Source organism: Aptenodytes patagonicus, chromosome 13, assembly GCF_965638725.1.
Source record: "Aptenodytes patagonicus chromosome 13, bAptPat1.pri.cur, whole genome shotgun sequence".
Lineage (NCBI taxonomy): Eukaryota > Metazoa > Chordata > Aves > Sphenisciformes > Spheniscidae > Aptenodytes > Aptenodytes patagonicus.
In genome coordinates, this window is record NC_134961.1 from 4661663 (window position 1) to 4689306 (window position 27644).

The window sequence follows — 27644 nt, forward strand, 5'->3', positions numbered from 1 at the left end:
AATGTATGCATGCACACACTATGTATTCAACCTATGTCGGATATTCTACACAGACTTTCAAACATATTGCTGAGACTAAGTTTTGATAATTTTTCTGTATTCTGACCTACAAGTTCCCTAATCTTCAAATTTTTTGAAATTATGCAATTACGTACAACTGCCAATAAAAATTTCTTCTGAGATTCTATAGAAAAACAATAGCTAGCTTTTCTACTAAACCATCATTACACAAGAATCAATTATAAAATGTGTATGTTGATTAAAAATGGATCCTCCCGATTCCTTATCAATGCTTCCCACAAAATAGCATACTACACCAAAAAGAGCACTCTTCAAGTTTATGGAATAGAAACCAGTACTTTGAAGTTAACAAAAAAAACCCCAACAAAACCCACCAGTGCCTTAAAGGGAAACGCTTTGTCAACTAAAACCACTCAGCATACTACACAGGAGCAAAGAAAGCCTCAGGCACCGGTAACAAAACAAGAACATGTATTTACAGATGTCGTGTGTGTGTGTGTGAATTCCTTCCAGCTATTAACGTATAGAAGAGGTGCTGCCAAGCTAAAAACTGAAACAATTACTTCAATGAATAATTAATTGGTAGATGTGTGTCAGCTACTTTCTTTTTTGCTTTTAAATACCTCAGTCTTTAAATTATCACCCTAAAAGTGAAGTGATAGAATTCTAACTACCATGTCTACCACTACCAATTACTTGGAATACACTCATCTTTCCCATTTTCTTAATACAGAAGCTGGCTCAACAGAACTATGTTCCAAACTACAAGCACTATAAATATGCCACAGTTCTGCAACAACGTTTGTGTTACAGTTTTGCCCTGAAGTTTCATCTGCGATGTTCACTGCTATACAAGCATACAAAAGACAAATCTCTCTCCCAAGAAGTTCATAATCTAAATACACAAGACTTCAGCAGCAGCAATAAACAATCCCTATCTCCATTTAACAAATGGGGAACTGAAGAAGATAGATGAAACTGCTTCTCCATAATCACACTGGTCATATAGGATATCTGTAACAGATGCACAAACCCAAACGACTGCAAAGTCCAGCGTCTTAACCGTAAGACCGCCCATGCTCTAGACTGCTTCAGTTTTATTAACGCAGAGTCAAGACGTATACTGCACAATGGGTTTGCTGTAAGACTAGAAAAAGAAAAGGTAAATGCAAGTTACCTTATTGTCAGGGACAACCTGACAATTACGCACGACCTGAAAAAGTGTGTGCAGAGGAGAAAGGAATGCATGATTTTGCCTAAGTATCTCTAAAGGTCTTGAAAAGTATGAACAGAATGCTATGTCTCTGCAATAAACTCGTCCCATTTGACAGCAGAAGTCTTCCCATAAGAAGTTTACCAGGAAAAAACCCCCACCCCCAAAAACCCAACAGAAAATCAAATGCTTAAATATCAACAGAAATGACTACATTTCTCACTGTTTCTCTATGCCCCTATCATTGAGCCATCTCATTTTTTTTCTACAGCAAATAAGGAAAGCCTCATGGAAATACGGTGGTTATTCTAACATGGAAGAGTTAAAAAAAAAAATTGTACAGTAGTAATTTGGTAGAACACATGGATGAAATCTAGAGGTATACATGATTTTAGGTAAAAAGTTTGCTCTCCCAGAACATGGACGGTCTGCAAATAATGCAGATGGAATCTCTGGAGCAGAAACACAGGTGAATGAAAGCAGTGTCTGAATCTTCCCTATAATTTGCATGCTTGTGAAGTAAGAATCAAATATCCTGTGTTTGGGGGAAAAAAATTGTAAACATATTTCAGATATTTACCTTCTCTCAGTTCCACATAAATGAGGCAGGAAAGCCCTGTTTACCAAACAGAATTAAAAAGTTATTTCTTAAATCAGAAGAACTAAATGGTGATTTTTACTGCTTGCAATTTTAACCAAATTTAAGTCTTACATTTCTCCAGTTAATAATGGACAGTTCTTGTTCAGCAGTAGACCGAACAGGTGATATTTAACTTGTAACACTATGCGACAATAGAGTCTGCAACAGATTTATTTGAATTACTGTTGCAAATCATGCACTATGCTTATTTTTGAGACCAGGAATATTTGCATAGGACTAGGCATGCATGCATTTTAAAGAGAACGCGGACCAACTAAAGATTCTTTTCCAAAAGGCCAAACAAGCCAAATTGTTAATCCTGAGTTTAAAACAGTAATCGCTCCAACTGCATAAGCAAGCTGTAGTAAAACCTGTAATACTTATCCTATCGCAAACCCACAGTCTAGGCCAATATTCCTAGTAAGATAAAAAACAGTATTTGCTACCCGTTAATTTATAAGCGTAAACTCCAAAGGTGACTTCAGAACATACATGAAGCAATGCCAACACCCCATGGAGTTTACAGTCTATATACGCGCTATGCCATTTTAGATTAAGAAAAACTGTAGCATAGGTCTATTTACCTTTCCCAGGAAAAGATATTTGCTCTTTTACAATTTGACTAGGTCACTGCAAATTTAATAAGTTCGTAAATAAGGACATTAGAGAAAGAATGAGGGCTATCTGTTGAGTTCTACAACAGTAAAACAATTAATTAGGCCTATCCAGAGTAGGCATGCCACAGTTTTATCAGGTTATGTGCTCACATGATAAAAACTCCCTGACTAAACATAAACCAGTTAGAATACAGGTTTCTGAAAACAACTGGTATGTTAATGTTAACTTAAAAACAGTTCTGAATCTTTTAAATGAATAAAACATATACCTCTGTGTCAGAAAACACGGAGACCCATTCCATATCAGAACTTACTCAGTGAACCTTGTTCTGTCCCTAACCCCCACGAAGCACTGAGTTCAGGCAGTTCTACAGTTTACTTTCACTGCCAGTGTAACAAGAGACCTCTCTTAGGGTCACAAAAACGTGAAGATCTACTGACTTACGAAGACTTGCACCAGAATATTGTTTTGAACTTAGCACTCTGTCCACCTAAATAATACAGCTCTGAAATCGCTTCTGGCATCAAGTATGCACTGAGCGCTTTCCACAGAATGCCAATGATTTAATTTTTTTTTTCCCCCCACAGCATTTTAGTACCTTTTGTGGACAGCTTACTTACAGAGTTGCAATTTGAAATCATTCTCTTCAAGTAAAGTCCATTTAACAATGACCTTGACGTTGTATTTAAAAGCAAAATGCTAAGCGTATGTTAAAGATTCCATACATTTCAGCAACAAAATGGGAAAAATTATTCATGCTTAAGCATATTACCAAAAGAAGGAAGATACACACTGACAGCAGGGGAAAGCCAATCAGTTTTCACAGTGTAATCATAAATCAATCTGGAAGTTGGAGACTGATTAGGCACGGTAAGTAAGAAGAAAAGCAAGGTACCAGAAACTAGTATTCTGTCAGTTATATTCAGGGTTTCAGCATATTTCCAGTGGCCCTAGTATAAGTCCCCATAAAAGTCTGCTAGACCCTTTAAGGTCTGATTGAAAAAGAACACAAAAAGAAAGTAGGACAAAAGTCAAAAACAAAGAATGTAAACAACCGAAAGAGGTAGATATTTGCAGGAAAGTCACCGCACTAAAAATAAACGGTGCAGAAGAAATAACCTCTTAGATACAAAAGTGATGTATATTACTGGCACAGAATTCTTAATTCAACGTAACTCTTTACTCTTGAGCATCTTAAGTGATGTGAAAAGGGAACTGCACATTCTACAAGTTCTCAAATAAAAACTACATGCTAATGGGAAATTCACTGCCTTTAATTCTTCGTGGAAAGAGGCAAAAACCTAAAGGTATATGGCAATATACAGTTTATTTGAGTTCAAAGCAAGTTTCTTGCCAAAACCAACTATTTCTTGCCTCCCAACAATATTTGCCTGAACTCTATAGGAAAAAAACAAACAAACCCTTCATTCAATTTTTAGTTATTGTTAGGTACTACAATTTAGGACAGAAAAGTAAGTTATTTCTCTTAAAAAACCTACCCTATTAAAGAAATTCTGTTATAGAACCTGATATTGTTGTTATGCACAAGAAACCATGCTAAAAAGGTGTTTATTCTATAGAATTAACTAAAATTGCAGAGATTTCTCTATGCAATTGCGGACATTTTCAGATTCAGGGTTTTTTTAATCCTTACAATTAACATGAGATTAAAGCTCCAGATAAAGCCCACAATGATTTCTAGCCCAAGGCCAACTCTTGTTCTGAACTGTAGGAGTGAATGTAAATGAGTATCTTACCTGCTTGGTTTTCTTTCGACTTCTTTGGTAGCTTTAGCTTCCAATTCTCTGGAACAGAAAGTGGTGTTGGTTTCCATGTCAACAGTAATGCAGCACAAAGCAAAAAAATAAAACTGGAGCAGGGTTAAGATACACACTGAGCTCCATATGTTGATTTGTCAGGAGGAAACGGGGAGACCACAGATTGCCAAGTAATCAAGTGATATGTTTACCCAGGGACAGCGAGGCAAGCCGAGCATAACCAACACCAGCTATCCTTCGCTACTACACAACCTCTACTTAATCGTTCCAAGTACTTTACGGAAAACAATTCTGCTGCATCGCTTCAGCTCGAGAATGTGCTTAAACCACAGCAGCGAGAGCCCTCCTTGCCCTGTCAGCCTGCGAAGACCGGCGGCTGCCAAGGGCTGCCCGCTCCGCAGGAGCAAACAACAACGAGCACAGGAGGTCAAAGCTCAGCTCCGCAGGGAAAACGCTGCTTTTGGGCAAACGCCGCGGCCCCTCCGGGGGCGAGCCCCCCCCCGCCGTCCCGCCGGCTCCCGCCCGGGCGGGCACCGCTCCCGCGGGGAGCCCACCCGCCGCAGCCCGCGCCCCCGTCCCCCTCCGCCAGAGGCGCCGCCAGCCCGGGCCGCGGCGGGGCCGCCCCGGAGCGCGGAGGGGCTCCCCCGCCGCCCGGCCCCTCCCCCGCCCGCGGCGGCCGGGCCCCCGCTGGCGCCTCGGCTCGGCGGCGCCCGCCCCGCCCGCCGCCCGGCCCCGCCCGCTACCTCATGTATGTAAAGTGCTCGGAGTCCGGCCCGGCGTGGCTGCGGCCCGGGCCCGGCGCTGGCGCGGCGGCTCTAGGCGGCCTGGGCCCGGCACTGCGGAGCGGGAGGGCCCGGCAGCTGCTGCTGCAGCACCGCCGCCATTTCCTGCCTCCTAACCCGGCCGGGTCCGGCCCCGCCGCACAGGAAGGGAAACCCCGCCCCGGGAAGCACTTCCGGGTCGCCGCTCTGCCCCAACATGGCGCCGCAGCAACCGCCCTAGCAACGGGGCGGGGGAGGCGGAGCGCCGTCGCGCTGACATTGAGGCCGACCCCGAAGAAGGCCGAGCCCGCTCGCAAGGCCGGCGGTCGCCCCGCCAGCCGCCCCCCCGGTCGCCCCGCCAGCCGCCCCCCCGGTCGCCCCGCCGGTCGCCCCGCCAGCCGCCCCCCCAGCCGCCCCGCCAGCCCCGCGGGGCGGCCTCCCGGCCCGAGCCCCCTCCCCAGGCGGGTGGCACCGGGCGGTGACAGGCACTGACCTTGCCTCAGGGGAGTCTCCACTGAGGGGGCTGAACTGCCCCTTACGTGAGGGGAGTGAGGCCTGCCCGGAGCAGAGGGGCCGGGAGCGTGTGCTCTCTGCGCTGCAGGAGCTGGTCCCAAATTCAGGGGCTCCTGTGCGTCCAGCCCCCGCCGCCCTGCAGTGGCACAGCCCCGTCACCCGGGCAAGGGCTGCCACGGCAGCGCGCGGGGACGGGGTGACCTTCCGTAGAGCACTGTTACCGCTGGCCAGGTGATCGCTTTTGGGTTTAGTCTGGCACTGTAGTTCTTACCCTGAAGATACACGCATAATTCCAAGCGCCGTCTCATGAAACAGCCTACAGAAAAGGACAGTCGTTTCCCTGAGCAATGCAGGACGGGGCACAGAGAGGAACGTAATGCACATTTCCACGCATATTTTCCCCGATGTGGTGCAGCTCGGTGAGCTCCTAGGCACTGCTGGCATGCTCAGTTCTGTTTTGAACTTCAGGGCGCCAATAACTCTTACCAAGACTGATGGAAGAGAAGTGTTAATGTCCAAATAACCACCACAGAGTAAGATAGGCCTTTCTTTTATCCTTCCACAGGCCTTATTATGTTGACAGAGGGAACTGAAAAGTATCTAGCACTTGCAAACCTAGCTAGAATTTGATTTATGTGAACACAAAGCTTAATCCAAAAAGTACGCAGAGATAATCTAACTTCAAATACATTAAATGAAGAGGGAAGAATATATGAGCCACACTGTGTTACTGTACTTGACTTCAGTGAAATTGTCCCAGAAATTAATCTAGAAAAAACAAACCAGTCAAAGGACTGACAGGGAATAATGGAAGAGAATTAAGAACAGTAGTGTCAAGAAAGAGCGAAGCTGAGAGCAGACAAAAATTACAGTAAACAGATCTGCATTCTGACAGGCGCTTCCCTGTGGAGAAGGTGGAGCTAGCATTGCGAAGAGGTCTTCACAGCCCAAACACTGCAAAAGTGAGAACTGGAAAATTCCTCAAAATGAAAGTGAAATTATTTCATTTTCATTGTCCAAGTCCACAGAATAAACAACGGCAAGGAAGTATTTTTTAATATTTTAAGTTTAGTTAGAGCAATTCAAAGTGTTATTGCTGGCATAAGTAAGAAACATATAGAATAAGAAGCTTGCTTACAATACTACTTTTAAACTCCTGAGTCCGTTTAACATTATGGCTAATTTCTACTTCCAAGTTCCAATGCCTACAGGATAAAATTCTTGGAAAGATGCAAATGCACCCCTCCTTAGCAAACCGTATAATAAAAGAGCAAAATACAGATAATAGGTTTCTGATTAGAAAATTTGAACTGGGATGGAATTAGTGCCGTACCAGGTACGCTGATAGTGAGGATGTATCATACTTGTAGGTACATCTCTGCAAAACAATCTTGAACAAAATTATTGAGCTATATTAGCTTTTGATATACGCTGTCTGGTGGCGGGGCTGGGTTACTTTGGCGCACAGTAAAACTGTCAGCGAGATGGCTGCTTACTGGCATTCCTGCATTGAGTTCTAAAGCACTGGTTGAAAATACCCCAGCAGTCTGCACAGCTACTGTGGAAGGGAATAATTGTTATTGTATGTGCCTACAATACTGTTCAGGAATTTAATTTTCTTCTCAACTCCCTGCCACCGTTCACATGGAAATAAGCATCGTCCTGTCTGCTCTATTATAAGAGCTACTGAGAAAAGTGGTTTTGTTGGCATAGGGAAGTTCTTGCTCTCTTTTTGCATCCAGCTTGCACATTATCACAAACATTTACCAGCCCAGTTTCAGTTGGCCTTTGCCATTCTTGTTAATGCTAGTGAAAAAATGAATGCTATTTTATTCACCTGTGAAATAAATGGATGCCCTGGACAAATGAGCAATTGTGTCTGGAAATCTGCTGCAATATCAACTGTCTTTCTGCCAGCATGAATGGAGTAAGGTATTTTTCAGCTGGAGAAGATCCTGCATTGTTAAGGATGAGCATTTAGGACAGTGCAGCATAACCAGTAAGGGTATTTTTTCCCTCTTCTTAGAGGCTTAATAATATAGCTTGCATTGCTGTGAGCTGAACATGCACATGCATAAAGTGATTGTATTATTTCCATGTACTTAAAAGGGCACTGGCAATTTGAAATCGGTTTCTCAGCTTCTACTAATAACTTGTAAGTTAATTTTCATCTTGTTTATTTGTCTTCGTATGAAGAAGTTTGGATTGTCATGTAATAGCGTGTAACTGAAAGCCGTTATTTCCTGACGTCCGATTCAGCTTCCTGTTACTGTTTCGTTCACGGCAGTCCTGTTTTATCTGTCTTTAAAGGGACTACACTTGATGTAGGAGGACTGCTGTTAAGTCTGTCCTCAGTTACAAAGGCTAATAAATGCATTATGTACTCCTGTTATGTCATTTTGTTAACTGTATTATGCCACTGTCAATAAAATTCATAGTCGAGGTCTGTAGCTTGCTTTATTATTGTAGGTTGTTCTCTAATTTTATTTATGCACATGCTCCTAGCGACTAGACCGCTGCAGCGATTGCTTCCATTCTGCCTTGTAAATACTACAGCTGGTTATACATTGTCAGCAAATCTGCTGCATTAACTAACCCCCTATTACTTATCCCGTCGTCTCCTTCTCGCAACATCATGATCCTACCTCTTTCACCCTCACAGGTAACACTTTCTTTCAGCTAAGTTCTTACACATATGGAACTGGCTGGTGAACTACTGGATACACTAGAGAAATTCAGGAAGAACATTTTCTTCACGAAGAAGCAGAAGGTTGAACTTCACCCACGCAAAAGACTGTTAGTCAAAGCAGTGGTACTTAATAGGTCGTGGCAGCTGGGTGGAAGCAGCACTAGACAGCCTCTCCTTGTTTTAAACCCTGCCAGAGCTGCAGAACTGCACACGGATGGGCCTTCTGCTCTGAACTCAGACTTCACCCGTCGACTTGTCACCTCGCGGAAGCTGCTGTGGAACATGCACGACAGTGTGGCGTGGTACACACCTGAACTGTGCTGGCTGTCCCCGCTTCCTAACAGAAGCAAGGGAAGGTGGTGGTGAGCAGCTCCAGGAGGAGTTGTCCACCAAAGAACTGTTCTGAAGCCCATGCTCTAGCTATGTCTTCTGAGCTCCTGTTGTCCCTTCTGATTTCCACACTGCTCCTAAGAGCAAGGGAATCCCACTAGGTCACCTCCAGAATACGTCCAATGTTAATCACCCGCTCTTGGCTTTAGCTTTAATACACGTTTTGTTGAGCGTAAGGTTATTTGGGAGCCAAGGTCTGGGTTGCCTTCTCTCCTGCTTACTGCATTTTTTTAGTTCATTCTTTGTTCTTTTACTCTTGTGTTCACTGGAGCTTGATCTCTGGACTTCTTTGCTAAGGTCCTAGTTTCTGATTCTGCCAGCGAAGGGACAGGAGAATAACACCTCTGCACTTAAAAAGACATATGCAGCAGCCTGGATCGGGAGCAGATTTCAGCTGAAGGGTAGATAAATCCTTACCACCCGTCTATGAAATGTCAGGGCTTCTCTTCCTCATGGGCTCACTGTCTCTAGGAAGCCACCATTTTCCCAAGTGGGGAAGGACTGCTCTGGGTACTGTACGCAGGGAGGAATCGGGTTAATGCCACCGGTGACCCTTCCTCCACACCCTGTCACTGCTGTCCTTAGAAGGGCAAAGTGTTCACACGCGTTACAGCACGTTGATAGGCATCACCTAACGTCCACCCAGGCTAACGCCCCGTGCACGTTTTGCTGTGGTAGAAGATTACTCAATCGGGAGATGTTTGCCAGCGAGGCCTGCTGGAGGCTTCCATCCATCCCCTCTCCCTTTTCCCGGAGAGATGGGAGGTGTTTGGAAGCTGTGGCTGTGGCTCCTGGTCTCTCCCATCTCTGGTGGCAGAAGCCGGGCTCTGGATGGTGCAGCAGCCGCCATCCTGGCCTGCCTGTACCTCTTCCCACTGGCGGGAGCGGGAGGACGAGCGGAGGAGCTGTGGTGTGTAGGGATTGCAGGGAAAAGCCCCACTGCTTGCGACGAGCCGGGGATTGACTCTGCTGCTGGAAAGGGGTGGAAGCGAAGGCTCCCTGTGCAGGGGAGACCCTTCCCGCACCGGCCGGCATGTCTCCCAGCGCAGATGCAGGCTCTGCTGCTTCCCCGATCTGACCGCTGTGGTCTAAGCAAAACAGCAGAGGTTTGGGATTTGGGAAGCGTTGTATTTCGTGTTGTTACCACTGCGGTTAGACTGTCAGCCACTTTTCTGTTGTGCATTTGAATGGCTCCACAGCAGTATGGTCATACATGAAATTAGAAATAATGGAAACGACTATTCAAGGGCAAACAACCTGCCTTGCATTCAGGCAGCTGCCAAAGATGGATCTCCGCTGTTACATTTTCACCACTGGGTAAACATGCCCTTCTGGGCAGTGATCCCCAAATATCTTTTCCCAGCAACAGCAGCCACCATCTGCACCCTGCCAGCCTGGCACGCATGCGGTTCTCCCGTCTTCAGATCCCCATTAACTTTTTAATTAGGATTTTCATATAATTGGAGCAAGAGAATAAACTGCAGGAGACAGAGAAATGTACTGATTAAAAATAGTTAAAAACGAGCTGTCGCCATTTCAACATTTCCCATCATCTCCTCCACCCTTCCCCTTTATCTGCAGTTTGCTGTAAAGGCTTCATGCAAAACGAAGGCTTCAGCATGGAGTTGGAAAGCCGACATGTTAGAAAATACTTTCTGCTTAATGTCTGGGGAAAATAAAGGAAGGGGCTGCTTTTATGAGGCGACATGAGAAGTGCAGGCCCGGGAATGTGGAGAATTTGCCATCAATAACCCTTTGCCGTTTGTTACATTCAGCATCATTATACAGAATGAAGATGCTATCACGAGCAAAACAGACTGTTTTCAAGATTGCACTTGACTTAAATAATCTAAATGAGCTGATCTGACAGACAAGGGAAAACAGTCTTCTCGTTAACACAGAGGCTCTGTGTGTTACTCTGCTAGGAGGCTCCTTTCCTTGTTCATTGTAGAGGCTTTATTTACAGGACGCATTTTTAGAGCTATTTAAAAATAGCTCAGCCGATGGCAAGAGGTGACGATAGAAAGGTACTGAACTGGCAGTGCTTACTCATAAAAACAATGCCTGACCAGGAGTCGCGCAGTTAAGTCAACTGGACTATTTATGTTAGTGAGGAACATTTGAGTCTCTGTAGGATCCGTAATTAGGAGGAAAACAATGCAAATGACAAAGTTGGAAGTTGCTAACAGAAAGCGTTCGGCTTGCCTCCCAAACAGACCTGGAAAACAGCTAGCAAAATCTTACGCTAAGGCTCACGATTAAACAGTCGGTGCCTATTTCGCAGGCTGCAGCAGCAATCATTAGATCTGTGCTCAGGAGAAGAAAATTCACTGCCTTGCCTCCAGGCTCCCAGTGCCTTTCCAGCGTTATCACCGTTACACAGAGTGATCAGAGCAGGGGAGAGCAGGCACTTGGGGTTATTAAATGAGAATTTAATCCTACCCTTTAAATCAGCAAAAAATTATAAAAGATAAAGAATTTCCCTGTGTTTTAAAGCTAGTCCAACTTGCTTTCCCTGATCTGCGTTTGGGAAGGCTGCCAACTGCAAAATGGAATCGCTGAGCCTGGATTTCACTCTGTATCCAGCCAATTATGCCGTCCTCACATCCCCGGTCTCTTAAGTGGTGCAGTGCAATAGACGTTTTCAATCTTTATTTATTTACCAGGGCTGCATTGCACTTCAAAAGAAAATCGCACCGATGGGCTCATTGCGTCTTTCCCTTTTTGCCAGTTCCTGCACTCCACACTGCTCAGGCGTTAGCGAATACGGCTCCAAATTGCTCATGGAGGCTGGTAGGAGAGTTTCCCCCGACTCCGAAGGTTCCCCTCGAGACGCTGCCGCAGCGGCGGGGTCCAGCCACCGTGCCCCCTGGGCATCACCTGCCGCTGTGGCCAGCTCAGCCGATTTTGCCCACGCGGAGTCTGCCGGGTCACTGTGTGCTGGCGTCTCTTTCACAGGCGTGGTTCTTTCTAGCTTGTTTCTAGGTTTTAGCTAAATAAAAAGACAATTTCAGAAAGTAGTGGGGCACTATTTGGAGAGCCCACAGAGCTACAAACCACTGTCCTTCTTCACCACCAGCAAGAAGATGTGGATGATGCGTGCAGGGAAAAGTGCTTCCCCCCTTCTTCTCGCCCTCCAGTCCCAATAATTTGCCATGGACTCCTGCAAACACTGACGTTCACGGAGGAAACGGCTTCCCCCGCCTTCAACCCACCAGCTACACCCACGGCAGAGCTCAGACCCTTCCGCCAGGATTAATCCCGGCTGGTGAATTGGCAAGAGAGATGTGAGCCAGTTCTCCAGAGAAGCCACCGGAGCCACGGGAGAGGGACGGGAACGGCTGGAGTACCAGTCACCAACACGGAAAGACACTCGAGGGCCGATGCGGGAGGCTGCGCTGCCCTGGGGCAAAGACCACGCACGTGCTGCGCCCGCAGCCGGGCAGCTCTCGCCTTTGCCCCAGGGGGACGCACACCCTGCCTGGCCAGCTGCTGTTGTTTATGTATATTTATTCTGTCCTCCGTCATGTTTAACAGGAGTAAGCCTCTTTGTAATCAATGCTTATTGATTGTCTAACTCGGCAACTGCCCTTTCTCAACACCATACCAGATTAACAGAAGATTTCACCTATTTCTTTTGCACTTCTCTCTGACAATAGCACAAATGATTTCTACTCTGCCACAGACTGTTTCTTTTTGTGCCAGCAATATTCTCTGGTTTAGGCTTCAGAAAGCGATTCATCTGCTGAATTTCCTAATTACAGAGAATAAAATGGGGCCAGGACACACTTTATTGAGCAGCACCATAGACTACAGCATGAGCTCTGGCACTTGTTACCTCCTGGGACTGTCTCCAGGTGGGGAAGTGTCCTCATGCAAAGTCATGTCGGTGCTGCCGGGGAGGCACTTCCAGCAGCTGTCGTGCCTAGGCCGTGGCTGGCATCTGCCATGATCTTTCTGTGCGACTCTCAACTCCTGTGCTGCCGTTTCTCCCAGCTGTACATGGACCTAGTCAACAACAATTCATAAACACACGATGCACCTTAATTTGTTAATGTTTGCAAAGGTCACAGCATGTACTGAAGAGCAAAAAATCCTAAAATGTGACATCATTATTATTATTAAAACTTTATTTAGTTTTATTATATAGCTTATTTCCTCTGCTATAGAATTAAAATAACTTTCTCTAGTCACCTTTCCAAGCAGGAGACATGCAAACAAGTTTAAGCTTTAGGAAAAGTGACTTTAACCTGCAGGTCTATGCAAAATCTAGGCTCTGGACCTGGCTTTGCTTCTCTCCAGCTGTACAAATCCAGAGGGGCCTTTCCCACCTCTTGGCGACAGTGGCTGAGGTGTGAGGCTTAAATGCAGCAGTTGATTTTGGCCATCAAATGAAAGGCAAGATTTTGCATTGTGCTTCTGAATGCCAGCCAGCTCATTCCTTACCTAGTCAGAGACTGAGACAGTTCTTTAAGGGCAGCATGTTAGCCTAAAGAAGCTGCTTTAATTTAGCCTAATTATTATTTATTAATCAGTCCAGCAATGATCTGATATTGTGCATCTTCCACAGCAGGTAGGATCAGCTGTGAAGCTTTGGGGTGTGAGAGGAAGCACTGTACAACAGGCTGCAATGAATAAATGCAATCACTTACAGTATCTGGAATGATAAATGCACCCAGAAGCAGCACTGTACAATTATTTATACGTACGAACTGGCTCACTGCTGGCTCTGTAAAATGGCTCCCTGTTCCAGACATACGTACGCGTAACAGTGGCTCTGCTGAGGTGTAATTGTTTTGCTATGCTTTTCTTTCACTTAAAACATTTATAAGTGTGTATCTGGGAATCTGGGGGGGAAAAAAAAATCTCACATTTTAATTACCTGTTCCAATTGGCTTTTCCAGGTTTGTCCCCGCTGCCCGCAGCCCTGTTTGCAGTGTGCCGCCTGCCACGGCGTGGGCAGGGCTCCCCTCCGGCAGCCCGTGCGCAGCCATCGCCTCCGTGGCGGGACCCCGGTGATGGGCAGCATCGCTCCGGCACAGAGCCATGAGCCTCAGTCCCAGCCCAGCACACGTCTCCAGATCAGCAAGGGGAAGAAAGCTGAGACCTCGTGCCCCAGACTTTGGTACCTGGCAGGCTGATAGACCAGAGACGTGAAATGTGGCTGGCTGGCTGCTTTTTTAAAATGGGTGATAACCACCAACTGGCCAGCGTAGACCTTTGTTGGTATAACAATAATTTATTAAGAATTATGATTTTTCTCAGGCTTCCCTTTAAAGAAGACCTTCAAACCCTGGATTTGTCTTGGCCATCATTAAGAAATGGGCCACACCTGCACGCGTTACCTGGGGGCTCACCACTGCCTCTGCCTTCTTCCTGACTTCTCATTTTCAGATCCACTGCCCTGTCAGAGCGGTCCAGCCAGCAGCAGCACGACATCTCCTCTGTCAGAGACAGACTCCTCTCCTTTTGCTTTTAAAAAGATGGGCAGTCCTGGGCGAGGCTTCGGCCTGAAGTCAAACCAAGCCTGCTTTGCACGTGTGCTCTGGGAATTAGCCACACAGCCTCCCTGATGGTCACTCGGGGGCAGTTTGGGCTACCAAAGACCTGAGCTGTCCCTGCAGGTGCCTCTCTGCCCTGATCCTGCAGGGAGACTGACCTGCTCCCCGGTGTACTCCACATGCCCGAGAGGGGAGTCACGGGGCCGGCCGGAGAGGACGAGCACACAGCATTCCCTTCAATTATTCATACGCAGAGCTGGATAGCATGCAATTTCCTAAGCTGGGACGTAGGAAACACATCTAGGCTGACACCATGACTCCAGTGAAATGTGTCACGGGAACTGTAATGCTAGAGTGGTTTATATCTCACCATAATGATGCAGTAAATTACTTAGAAGACTGTCTGAGGTTTAGCAAGATGAAAGGTCTTTCCTGCGAGACCTTTGAGGCCAATAGCTTCATGCCCACTTCCAGCTGCAACTCCGCTCAGCAGCAGCCAGGCTGTGGACGATGTGGCCCAAGGCTGAAGAAGTCCCTCTCCCACCTGCTCCCCGTAGCAGTAGGCAGAAGACAGCATGACGGCATGAGCTTTGGACAGACAGAGCTAGCTGTTCCCCTGCAGTTGGTCTGGTATTTTGATTTGTAGTCAAGAAATCAAGCCCAAACGCTCAGTGGGTCTGAACAGCATACTTTATAGATCGGGCATATGCAAATCTCCCCAATTCCTCCTGGGCAGGAGGGATGTTTTGCTCCAGGCATCCAATGTATTAAAAGCTGCATCATGCTACTGCATACTGTGCACATCAGCTGAGGACGTAAGTTGTCTGGAGATTAGTTTTCAAAGAACACTAATTTTAAAGTCTTGATTATTTAAATTGCTCCTAAACACACCTGAAAATATAGTTATTTGGTATGTCCACATATCACTGCAGGACAGCAGAGATTCACAGTATAAAACAGACTCCAGAGTTATTCTCATAATAGAGGAGAGACTTGAGGTCTGCTGCTCTGGACTGACACTGACATCTCTACCTTCCCTGTTACCAGATGTGCTGTGCATGAATCTAATTCATGCCAGCTCTGTGTTGACTTGACAAAAATCGCAGAGTATATCCCAAGTATTTCATTCATTTTTGTGTATTTTCATTTACGTCTCTTACAAAAGGCTTATTTTTTTTCACTTGGGCTTTTTTTAGATAAGCTGCTCTTGTTTTTCCCTGGCAGCCCACCCGCAGTGCTCCAGCAGCCATGCCCATCACTGGCCTGGCACTCCCGGACACTCCCCCGGGTCTTCCCAGGGCTGGAAACCTTCCTCCTCCTCCTGCCAGATAAACTCCCCGCAGCCGCTGTCACGGGACTGGCTGCCCAGCTTTTACTGCCTTCCAAGGTCACCTTTATCAGAGGACAGGCTGCTCCTGGAGACGTTTTATTTCTGGACAAGGCTAAGATACGCGGCTTCTGCCCTTAACAAAGTCTTCACTGTTCTCCAGTCACTCTCTCCTTTTTCCTCCTGCCTCACTTCATGCTCTGAGAGCGTACAGGGAGGCCCTGGGGAGCGCCAGGACCTCAGCAATGACATACCATTGCCTTCCTTTGGGGCCCCCTTTTGTGTCCCCTCCTGGCTGCCTCTCTGCACCCTGGGGAAGGACCTCCAAGGAACAGGTTGACCAGAGCCAAGGGCCACAGTGCCTGGAAACCAAGGTCTCCACTAAACCTGCATCAGTATACCCATGTATGCACGTGCATACTTTTGCATATATCTTTGCACACTTAAGCAGATGTGTAATATCATCACATTTTCTAAGCCTTGAACTCCCCTAGAAGGGAGTAGTATAAAACAGACTAGAAGGATGGATACTGCAATTAACGGATCACACCCTCTAGCAAGTTGGCTTCAGTCCTGCCTCCCTCGGCAGGAGCAGGCAGCCGCAGGAGGGAAGGAGCAGTAAGCTGATGGTGGGATCCTGTCTTTGGGCTCCTCTTTCACTCCAAGCAGCTTTTTCCCCTGCCCAGGGACTGGGATCTCAGCTACTGGGCTTTGCAGTTCAGCAAACCCAGCTGTACCTGAACCTCGTGGACAGGGTTGCTCTGAAAATGACACGTCTGACTGTGAAAGAAAATTTCAGATACGCCTAGGTAGTGGGAGAGAGAAAGAAAATGTCTCCCCCCTGCTTGCTGCTGCCCATCTGACACACCGTAGCTGGTGCAGACCCATTTTCGCAGGCTCTTAGCAGGGCGATCTGCTGTCTGCGGGGCTTTTCCCCGAGTGCAGGTAACAGCCAGCTCGGCCGAGCAACTGCACTTTGGCTGGGGGGAGGAAGAAAAGCAAAGAAACAAAGTGTTCTCGCCTTGATTAAATCACATATATTTCTGACCAGCTATTTCACCAATAAAACAAAGGCTGCTTTGAAATGGATGCCTGGCCTGGCCGGCTGCCAGCGCCGAGCAGGAGACAAAGGCTGGGAATACAAATGCGGCGCTGGAAGTGGCGAGCCAAGGATGCCTCTGCGGCAGGGAGAGTGTGTTGCCATGGAGACACGGCGGCCAAACCGGGGGAAGAAAGGACCTGGGATGGACTGGGAGCCACCGGAGCCACAGGAGTCGAGAGACAGGGGCGGTGGTCCCTCCAGCGCCCAGCTGAACCCCCCAGAGAGGGGGTTGCATCTGGGAGGCAGGACCAGATGCCGGCTCTCGGTCACACCGGTGCCCGGGACCTGGGCTGTTCTGGTGGGCGAGGACAGAGAAGGGGGTTCTCAGAAAGCGCATGTGCTTTAAACAGAAATTGGGGGTTCTTGTACGGCTGCTGAGCACTGGGTTGGCCCCACGGTCCTCATCCGTGGTCCCTGGACCAAGGGACCAGGGCGGCTTGTCTATGAATAGGTCAGTCATAAAGGATCGACAGCAGCTCTCACCTGGGCAGAACAAAGCAGTGTCTCAGCTCGGAGGAGAAGCGCTTTCTCCAAACTCTGTGCAGCTCTCTGGGTGTAAAGCGGAGAAGCAAGGCTGCCACGTGGCCACAGGAGAGCTGCAGCAGTGGCTCTCCAAAGACGAGAGCCTTAGGATGGGGCAGAGTGAGGGCAGGTCAGGCAGGAGAGGGGCCATCCTCCAGGGAAGCCCAATCTCTAAGTGTCAGACTGGGGGTAGAAAAACTATGGGAAACAGAAGGTGAGCCCTGAACCCCCTGAGGATTGTGATGAACTCTGTATTTTATACATTCAGACCATTAGAAAGGCAGGGTTTAGTCTCTTTTGTAGCTGTGGGTTAGGTGGTTATTAGCTTCCCCCCACTGCCCACAGCTGTATAAACACACCCTTTGACTGGGTACTCGGATACCACAGGGAGAAGTAAAAAGGGCAGCATCCTTACAGACTGATCGAGGGAGAGCTTCCCAAGGGTAAAGGTTCAAGTAGCAGAAAGTGTTTAAAGGTGAGATAGAAATCCTATGGAGGACTTCACAGGGTCGAGAAGGGAGCTTTTCCAAAAACTTCACGGAGCCCACCAAGGCCGCTGCTGGGCAGGTCTGACTTAGGTGGGAGGGAGGTCGATGCTACAGCACAGGGGTGTGACAGGCACTGCCTGGAAGGTGCCTGGACTGGGGGGGTTGGCTGTGGAGTCCTGCAAATAAGTCTCAATGGCAAAAATCACAGTCTCTCTCAAACACGGCAGAATTTGTCAGTGCATTGTCAGTGCCATCTTCATCTACTAAGGAGAGCTTTATGCTGCCTAAGCAAATTAGAGACAGCCTACGGCAGATAGATATGTGTGCACCTACAGCTTCCACAGCTACTGAGGGTATTTGCTAGTCTAAGGAGAGGACAAGCAGAATGAATGGCATCCTTCAAGCTGACAGTGAAAATGGGGGGGGGTTGTCCAGGGAGGAATTCTCTTCCCTCCTCATTTCATCAATGCAAAAGCTGTCTGTGGAGGGGAGGAATTGCTTTAATTGGTTAATGCAGCAGGCACAAACCCCGCTGGACTGGTCTGGGCGGCGATACAGACTGAGCATTCAGCACATCCAGCCCCTGCAGAGCTCTCAGTTTATCTGCAAAAAGGTGTAACAGTCGCTATGCAGAATTATTTCAACAAATTTTGGCTCATAAATGGTTTGTGGTGACGAACACGATTTGTGTGTCTGATACTGGTGCAGGGTGATTTATCATTTAAAGCACAGGAACTGCTCCCGTGTCCTGTCGGAATAGCCTGCAAGTCCACACGAATGGCTCCTGTGTCCTGCCGGGATGTGGGCCGAGGCACCGGCCGGGCGGGGAACACGTGGGGCTCCCCCGCTGCGGGCTGGAAGCACCCCCTGCCCTCACCCCTGCCTGCCCGAGGCCCGCATCAGGCAGTGGCTAAAGCCAGCGAAGACCGACGTGATGCGGGGGAAGCCAGGGCCACCCGGAGGTCTCTGCTCCGTGGCAGCACCCGCCACCAAAGCGCCTGTGACGGCACCGTCCCGGGCAGTGGGGAGAGCTCCTGTGCATCACCCCGCCGAGCCCCCGGGGCCAGATCCCCCCCTCTGCCGTGGGGGACAGGGTGGACCCTTCACCACGGATAACTTGGAATCGAATGGGAAAATAAATCCCATGCGCTTTTCATAAATCCCGAAGCCCTCGCCGGCTTCGCAGAGCAGGGAAGGGAGCGGGAAACAAAACCTCATTTTTTAAGCAATGGGAGGCACTCAGGTGCTGCTGTGATGAGGGCTGTATAAATAGCTAGAAAGACAGATTAGACAGAACAGAGCACATTGTCAGCACGCGACAAATAATAAACGAAGGATAAGAATCCCTGGGGAGGCACTTTTCTAATAAATGACATTTTGATCTATAGCTTTAACAACTCGTCCCAAGCCATCATGTACTGAATTAGGAAAAGGAAACCCGTAACCTGCCCTGTCAGTCCTGAAGAGGGTCAGAGAGGCATAAATACAGCTGCGTGGAAGGTAATGAAGACATTTACTGCGCTCGCAGAATGCCCATTCGGCCGGAATTCCTTGTCAGCTTTACCGCTGATAAAAATAACCAGCTAGTTTTGTATTTTCAATATTGAACTGCTAATGCTCCTGCAGCCTGGCCCTGTGGCCGCCGCGGGCAGAGGAGCCAGCTCAGCCCGGCACCGCGCTCCCTTTTATTCCTGCCCCTGCGGTCTCTGCAACACGCGGTGAAACAAGAGCAAAAGCAACCATAGTGTCATCACAGTTTAAGTGTAATTAACTCCTTCTGGCAGGCTACAATCTCGAGGCAGGTATTTTTCCATTTAAATTAAGTCCATGCTATCTCTGCGAACATGCTGAAAGTCACAAGCGTTTCCAGGGGGTTGCGATAAACCGGGATGTGATTGCAATGGCTCTGAAGGTCGAAGACCCCCGTCCCCACTAAATCAATTAACAAACACCTTCTCCCAGCCCTCGCAATAGCAGCCTGTGATCAGCCATCTCTGGGACTCATTTGTTCCCGTGTAACAATCAAAACTTAATTTATCTTATTTTAATTAAAGCTAAAATATTCAGTAGCCTTCAATTTCTCCCATTGCTTTGCAGGGGGAAAAAAAAAAGCCGGGAGAATTAAGTGACAGGATGGAAAGAAAGGCCTTTGAAATAAACATGTGCCCGTTCTGTTGGCTTTTATTTAATATGTAGCCCTTTTCTTAAAAGAAATAATTATGTTTCAAAACCTCCTTTCCCTGTTCAGAGAGCTGCCTCTTTCCACATTAATGCTATTTGCATGCGCCATCTCCTCCTACCCTTCAATAATTTAAACCTTCATTTTTTATTCACTCAGTTGTCAGATTCATTTACATATCATATATCTATATTTAACACTGAGTTCGCTCGCTTTTTTTTTTTTAAACAGGAAATAGATTTCCCTTCTAATTTAACAACATCTCGGGGAACGGCTGGCTGTGAAGAGAACATGATTTACATTTGTGTCAGTTAGCAGAGATGCTAAACTCTCATTTGATGGGAGGCAGAAATGCTGACCGGGGCTCGGCAGCCTCCCGCGGCCGAGCCCGTCCCTTCGCCTTCTCCACGGGAGCTCTGCTAAAAGCGTGTCCTCCTCTCCGTGCGCAGGAGAGAAAACGACCTCGTTACCTGCCGCCGGCCGGGGCCAGGGGAGCACGTTGGCGGGGGATTGCTCCAGGCTTCCATTCAGATATTTGCTGTGGTTTGACAGCTCTGCCTTTATTAATGGCTCGATGCAATTAACGTGATTGCTGTTAACACTTTTTATTAATCGTCAGTTTTGTTGCAGGCGTGGTTGCAGGCGGGGTGGAGGGAGGCACGCCAGGAGCCTGCCCTGCAACGCCGGCTGGAGCAGGAGTGTCTGCATCCCGTGAGCCATAGAACCCCTCGTAGGGGTGCTGATCCGGCCCCGGCTGTAGCCTCGGGGGGCTCTGGGAGGGCTCACGCCGGTGGCTCCTGCCTCTGCTAGACAGCACTCGGGGAAGGCAGTGAGAGCTCAGCCTGACCTTCAAGGGAGTTCAGCCAGATCTGGCATGGGTTTGTGTACCAGCAGACACGGGGGTGATGAGGAGAGAGCGTGCAGCCAGCGGGATTGCCGAAAGCCTGGCTTGCCACAGGGGTGGTGCTCAAGACGGATGAGTCTGGCAGCAAGCCCCTGTGTGGGGCAAGCCTCGGGAAGGCAGCTGTGTGTCTGCGGGGAATTCTGCATCTGCACAGCTCGGGGGCGGCCGACTTGCAAGGGGGGATGTCCTTCAGCAGTCTCTGCTGTAAATTCGCTCAGAAAACCAAGGGAAATCACCAAGGGTTCAGCTGACATTACAGCCTCTCCATCCGTAGAGCGTCTGTCACCTCCCCGCGCGAGCAGTCATGCTGGAGCGCTGGGATCAGCCGTCTCTGACGTTTCAGAGCGGGCTCTGCCCGCCAGCCGCCTGCCACGATCCTGGGGAACAAGGGGAGGCAATGGGGGGACACAAACCAGGCTCCTGCAGAAAACCAGGGAGCAAGCCCATACGGCAGCACCCTGCAGTGGGTGCCGTGCTGAGACCACAGTGGACGGTGGCATCCACCATGGTGAGAGTTGAGGCTGTGACAAGGACAGGGCGTTAAGCCCTGAACCCCACAATTCCCTGGCCCACCAACAGCAGCCTTTGGCTGCTGAGATAGGTGAAGAGCCAAAAGCCCCTTTCTCCATCCTGCCCAGGCTTTGCTCTCAGACCACCCTGGCCTGACCAGGACAGTATCATGGGCCCCTTAGAAAGCATCCCTGTGGTGCTAGGATAAAAAAATGTGTAGCAGTGCAGTATCATGGGAGCAAAGGGTTATGTTCCAAATGGATAGGCTTAAGAACCATGGAAAATAAACAGTATTAAAGGCAATTTGAAAGAGAGGACATGAATGAGAAAGGGGTAAATCAAAGAGTCGGTCACCGAGAAGAGGCTCAGATTCCCCTCCCTCATTTTCCACATTACTAGAAAAAACAGTGAACTGATATCAGACAAATGAGCCCTCCGGACCCAATTTTTCAAGTTAATGAGCTCCCCTTGCAGCGCTTCCCCGGAACGGAGACTCCAAGCACCTACCCTTTGCCACAGCCTCTAATGAGCAAAGCCACCATCATCTATCTCAATATCTGCAGAGGAGATGGCTTCCGGCTGACGCTCAGGATTCACACGCCACCCTCGGCACGAGCAGGGCGAGTGTGCGGGGGACAGACGCCCTTGCCCCCCATCCGGCAGCAGGCAGCGCTGGCAGGGCAGGCAGGCACAGAGCCTGCAGCCTTGGGTCTGCACGGAGGGACCCGCAGCGTCTCCAGATGAGAGCCGGCACGGCGCCTCTCTAACCCAGCGTTTCGGCTGGCAGAGGGGCGTGCTGCCTGGGCAGCTCTGCAAAGGACGCCGCAGGGCCCTGGGACCGGCTGCCATTTTAAGAGCGGGGACAGTTCAGTGGCGGCTGCCAACCGGGGGAGCGCTGACGGCTCGCCCAGCAAGCCCAGTGCGTTCCTGCCTCTCTCAGGCTTTCAGCAACAACCTTCAGCTGAATCGGTTTGTTTGCCTGGTTCAAAATAACCTCTTGTTTCAGGAGGAAATTGCTTTTCTTGCCCCCAGGAACCTCTTCGCAGTCTTCATCGGGAGATTTCAAATGGACTGTAGTGTATTATTAAAATTCTCCCTTGTAATTGCCCTTTGCAAGGCTGCGGAGAGGGAGGAGCGGGAGGTGCAGGACAGGGCTCCAACACTCGCATCGCTCTCCTACTATTATGCTTAAATTAACAGGGATTTTTTTGTAAATTGAAGACTAATTTTCTCTTGGGAATAGATCATTAAATTACAGAATACTAATGAAAATTTACAGCATCTGGAGAGGGGGCAGGGGGAGGGGCAGAGGGAGCATTTTGTTGTTTTTTTTCCTTTTTTTCCTGGCCTGGCTGGCCATGGCCGCAGCCAGAGGAGGGGAGCTGCTGCGTCCCGGTCCAGGAGCACAGGAGTTGGGAGAGGAAACAGACACGTCCACGGCGGCTTGGAGGACAGGACTAACAACCCCCAGGACCACAGAGTAATGCAGGGGGACGCGCAGCAAAGCCGGAGCTGCCATTCTGCAGACCCCGAGAAAGGCGGCGGTGGGGGACGAGACCCCTCCACCCTCTTGTGCCGGCGGTCGGAGCTCGGCTGCCTGCCGCCGTCCTCCCCTGCGGGAGCTTTGCTTCCCCAGCCACTGCTGCAGGCAGCGCGGGGCTGCAGGCAGCGTGCCGGCAGTGCAGGGCTGCCTGCGTGGGGGGCTCCTTCGCCCCCGCGCCGTGCCCATCACCCCTCCCCAGGCCTGCCCTGCGGTGGTGGCAATGACCATTGCCCTGGCAACGGCGCTGGCTGGAGATGCAATGCATCTCGGATTTATTAAAGAACAGCGGTTGCACTTGACGGCCGTATTTTTCCAGTCGAACTCAATTTCTTTGGAGCAATGAGGCTCAATGGATCTGGGAGTGTGGAAGCGAGGAAGGAGCTGCCTTTTGGGGAGGGGACACTTGGGAGCATTATGTCTGGGGGGCTCCGAGTGAGGAAATGCAGATTTCTTTATTGCTTTGATCATACATAATTTAAATATTCAAACTACTCTGGAATTCATTGAATTATACATGGATTGCACAGGCAGCATTTTTGTAACTCCTGAAAGGCATTGATTTTTTTTTTTTTCTCTCCTTTCAAAACCTTGTCTAACCTTAAATTTTTCTTTTAAATTTTTTAAAATCCAAATCGGTCGCATCCCAAAACATCTTGAGAACGGCTCCCACACTGGACGGTAATTCCACCAAATTAATGAGTGATTTGGTGATCATGCTTTTGCCGTTGGCTCTAATTTAATGTATCTTACAGCAGTGTTTAGGGTCAGTCTAGCACGGTGAGAAAGCTCCTCCAAGCCTTACCTCCCCGGCTGGGTGCTCCAGCACTGGCCAGGGCAGCAGCCGCTGCGGATCCCCCTTCAGCAGCGGGGCTGTGTCCCCAAGCATGCCCTGGCTCTCTGACCCCCCGCCTTTGGGTTTGTTTTGAGACACAAAGCTCGTGGAACACTGGTCATGCAAGAGACTGAGCACCAGGGCTGGGTATCCAAGGTGGTGCTGAGCTCCTGCTCTGGCCGGCAAGGCCAGAGAGCAGACCCCAAACCAAAGGAGGTTCTCTCCCAGCCAGTGACCCCGAAAGCAAAACTCCTCCCATCCAGGGAGCCAGAGCCAGAGCTGGGTAAACTAATCCCAGGGCTGGGTGTGGATTAATTTCTGCCCGTACCAATAGGAAAAACATGGCTGTCTAAAAGTAATCGAGGCCAGAAGCATTTAAGATGGACTCACAGGGGTGCTGTGGCTCTGGCAGGTTCTTCACGCTGCACTGAGAGCCATGAGTGGATCCAAAATTATGCCGCTGCCTTCCCTGCTGTGCCCAGCCAGCGCCTGCCCCCTGCTCACTGCCTCCCGCCCTGCCAGCCGCTGCCTCCACCATCACAGCTGCAGCAGCAGCTTTTGCTGGGCAGGAGGGTGAAAGCGCAGCTCCGCCGTCACAAGCTCGGGGAAAGGAGAGACTCCAGGACAATGGAGCGACTGAGCCTCCCTCACTCCTCCCTGCACACACCGTCCCTCTTCCCCGGTCCCATTTTCCATGGCACTTTAAACCAGGAGTGCGGGACGTGCTGGGTGCATCTGGCCCTCAAATGGCAGCTTGTATCTGTTAGCTAGCCAAGCGTCCAGATGTTTCGGGGCGGGAAGGAACACCACCAGATGTTGCTCTGCAGATTGCTGTGAACATGCTGCACGGCTGACAACACAGGCACGGCAGAGCCATGAGTGCCGCTGACAGGCAGCCCGTTGCCTTCAACAGGCAGGGAGGGATGCAGGGCTGGGAGAGCTCCGGGGTCCCACCAGCAGCCGGGTCCCAGCCTGCTGCTTCTCCTCCAGCCCAGAGCTGGATCCACTCACATGGAGACGGCAATGCTGCTCTGAAAACCATCCAGGGTCTAGCGAGAACTAGGACTAGAGAGAGCTCTTCCTCTTTCCCAGGAGGTGCTGACACACAAATGCTGGACCAGACATCACTTTTCTTTTGCACCTTGTTTTGCTTTCATGGATCCCACCTGGTGCATTGTGTCACTGTGCAGCTGCTTCCCGGGAGAGTCTCATGGGAATTGGCTACAGGTCCTGTTCAGCTGGGACTGAACTGGGACGCATGTCCGCTGGCCAGGAAAACAAAGGTATACAGCACAACCAGCCAAAACCTGCCCTGCCTCTACCAGGGTTTAAGACACGTTGATTAAAGCCTGAATGAGAAAGACTTTCCCTCCTGGGCTGGACTGTGAGCATGCCCTGTTGTTTCCATCAGACCCAGTAACGAACCTCCCAGGCAGGGATGAAGCCAGGCAGCGCTTCTGTGGCATGCAGGATCCTCGTTTCCAGGGAGAACATTTTCCAGCCCCAGAAAGCTCTCTGGGGAGCAAGCGAGAGCCTGGAAGAGAAGCAGGGATACGCACAGCCCTGTTTGCAGTCTCTCCCTAGTTAGCTCACTCTTCATTATCCTTCTGTACCCTTTTAATTTCTCTCTAAACTCAACCAGCTATTGCTGTTCAAACTGAAATAATTAATTGGAACAAAATTGCCACTGTAGGAGAAAAGAATGATTAAACCCATCCAGCGGACAATGGGGCAATCATAGCCTAAGCATCTAATTACAGGGTTAGAGAGTGTGGATGTGGGGATAATAACAGAGCCTTTTGTAAACCGTGGCTGGATGAGCTGGGAGGAGGGTCTGTGCTTGACTTCACTCCGGGTTTAGTGCATGATTCCTGGAGTAAAGATAAAAATGCAAGAATAAAAGATCATTAGGGAGTGAATACCCACAAAGGTCTGCTGGAGAAACAAGAGCAGCGGGAAGCAGAAACACACCCCGTGCAGCTCCACGTCTGCCGTACACATGGGGGTTGCTCAAGGTGTGAGCCACTGTGGGATGCCCAGGGGGATCGGTCACTGAGACCCTCGTGTTTGTAGGAGCACAAATAATGGTGTGTTTAACTGAATAAATTATCAAAGCATGTTGCACACGTGCGTGCATAAGTGTATCTGTGTACAGAGGGTCACTCATTAAGAGATACCACCAGGAATCGCACTGCCAGGAGGTCCAGATGGAGCACAGCAGCCCAGCGAGCCCATGATCGTCACCAGGGCTTGTGCCAAAAGGCATGCTCCCTCCAAAACATGGTGGCATCCCCCACAATTGCACAATTGCAGGGGACTGACCCTGAAGATGCTCTGTGAGAGCCGTCTGCAGGAGATGGGGGTTTACTCTCCCTGGTAACACAGCCCGAGCACTTCTGGATGCATCCCTATGATCACATCGGGTGACAGCGAGGAGAAGCATCGCCAGCGAGGCCTTCCCAAGCAGGTTTTCCTTTCCTCATTTACAGCTTTTGTAAGCATTTGCATCCTGCCTGGTTTGGATCCCACCAGTAAAGACGCATATTCCTACTGATACCATGTCCTGCTGTTCAGTACGCGTGGTTTAGGTGAACCGGTAACAGCAAAGCGTGTCCCAGCCAGAGGTGGGGCACAGCGAGATCGCAGGAGCTGGAGATGCTGTAACACCTAAAGATAGTGAGAAACAAACAAGTGCTCCGGGATATCCTCTGCTGTCTCTGCAGAAAAGGGTGCTCGTTGGTCTGGGAGACCTCCCTGCAGAGTAGCCGGACAAGTACTGGGGCAGGGGAACAGGAGGAAGTGTTATAATGGGACTACCGTGGATTTATGGACAAGGAACAAACAGAGACGCAAAAGAAGGGAACACAAGTACCTGCAATATTTCATGGGTGATGGGATGCACACCTGAGTGGCCTGCAGGGACACCCGAGCCCTGCGCTCCTCGCAACATCCCCGTGTTTTACAGCTCTGCGTTGAACTCAGCGCATCAGCTGCGGAGCGGAGGTCACCTCCTGCCACACCTGCTGAACTGTGGGGTGATGGAGAGTTCATCAAGCCACCTTGCTGGCCTGAAGTAAATGCCACCAACCCAAGCACAAATACAGGCTGGGTGGAGAATGGATTGAAAGCAGCCCTGAGGAGAAGGACTTGGGGGTGTTGCTTGATGAGAAGCTCAACGTGACCCGGCAATGTGCACTTGCAGCCCAGAAAGCCAACCGTATCCTGGGCTGTATCAAAAGAAGCGTGACCAGCAGGTCGAGGGAGGGGATTCTGCCCCTCTACTCTGCTCTGGTGAGACCCACCTGGAGTACTGCGTCCAGCTCTGGGGTCCCCAACATAAGAAGTAGATGGACCTGTTGGGGCGAGTCCAGAGGAGGGCCACAAAGATGATCAGAGGGCTGGAGCACCTCTCCTATGAGGAAAGGCTGAGAGAGTTGGGGTTGTTCAGCCTGGAGAAGAGAAGGCTCCAGAGAGACCTTATAGCAGCCTTCCAGTACCTGAAGGGGCCTACAAGAAAGCTGGAGAGGGACTTTTCACAAGGGCATGTAGTGATAAGACAAGGGATAATGGCTTTAAACTGAAAGAGGGGAGCTTTAGATTAGACATAATGATGAAATTTACTATGATGGTGGTGAGACACTGGGACAGGTTGCCCAGAGAAGTTGTGGGTGCCCCATCCCTGGAAGTGTTCAAGGCCAGGTTGGACGGCCAGGTTTGAGGAACCTGGTCTAGTGGAAGGCGTCCCTGACCATGGCAGGCGGGTTGGAACTAGATGATCCTTAAGGTCCCTTCCAACCCAAACCATTCTATGATTCTATGATCTTTGAGATGGTCAAATGGTAGGAAAGCCAAAGAGAAATCCTTTGTTTGGAGTTGCTGTGCCCTGCCAGGCTCCCATGGGAGCTGAGTGACCAACGTGGCCCCAGTTCCCCGCACCCCTTCCTGCCCTCCCCACTCACATTAAAACACATTTAGCAGCCAATCAGGGACCTGTGACTTCCCTTAATAAAGACATTTTTCATTTCCCCAATCTCAATGAGAGCGAGTTTAAAGTGGTGTGAAATTGCAAACGGTCACGGTGTGCTAGTGGCGGAGGCTTCCCCAGGTATCCCG

General features: G+C 49.4%; 1 protein-coding gene across 15 annotated transcripts in view; it reads right to left on the reverse strand.

The window, feature by feature from the left end:
• The window catches only part of TNRC6A (trinucleotide repeat containing adaptor 6A), a 96636-nt gene that overhangs the window by 48780 nt on the left and 20212 nt on the right, over nt 1–27644 (reverse strand). For 9 of the 15 annotated variants that reach the window (XM_076350701.1, XM_076350700.1, XM_076350697.1 and 6 more), the window contains exons 3-4: nt 4250–4297; nt 1815–1850 (exon numbers count right to left, since the gene is read on the reverse strand). In XM_076350701.1, the coding sequence (XP_076206816.1) occupies nt 1815–1850; nt 4250–4297 (84 nt within the window). Of the gene's footprint in view, nt 1–1814; nt 1851–4249; nt 4424–5013; nt 5112–5524; nt 5653–27644 lie in introns of those variants that run through there. The other 6 variants (XM_076350705.1, XM_076350702.1, XM_076350698.1 and 3 more) reach the window with 6 other exon arrangements.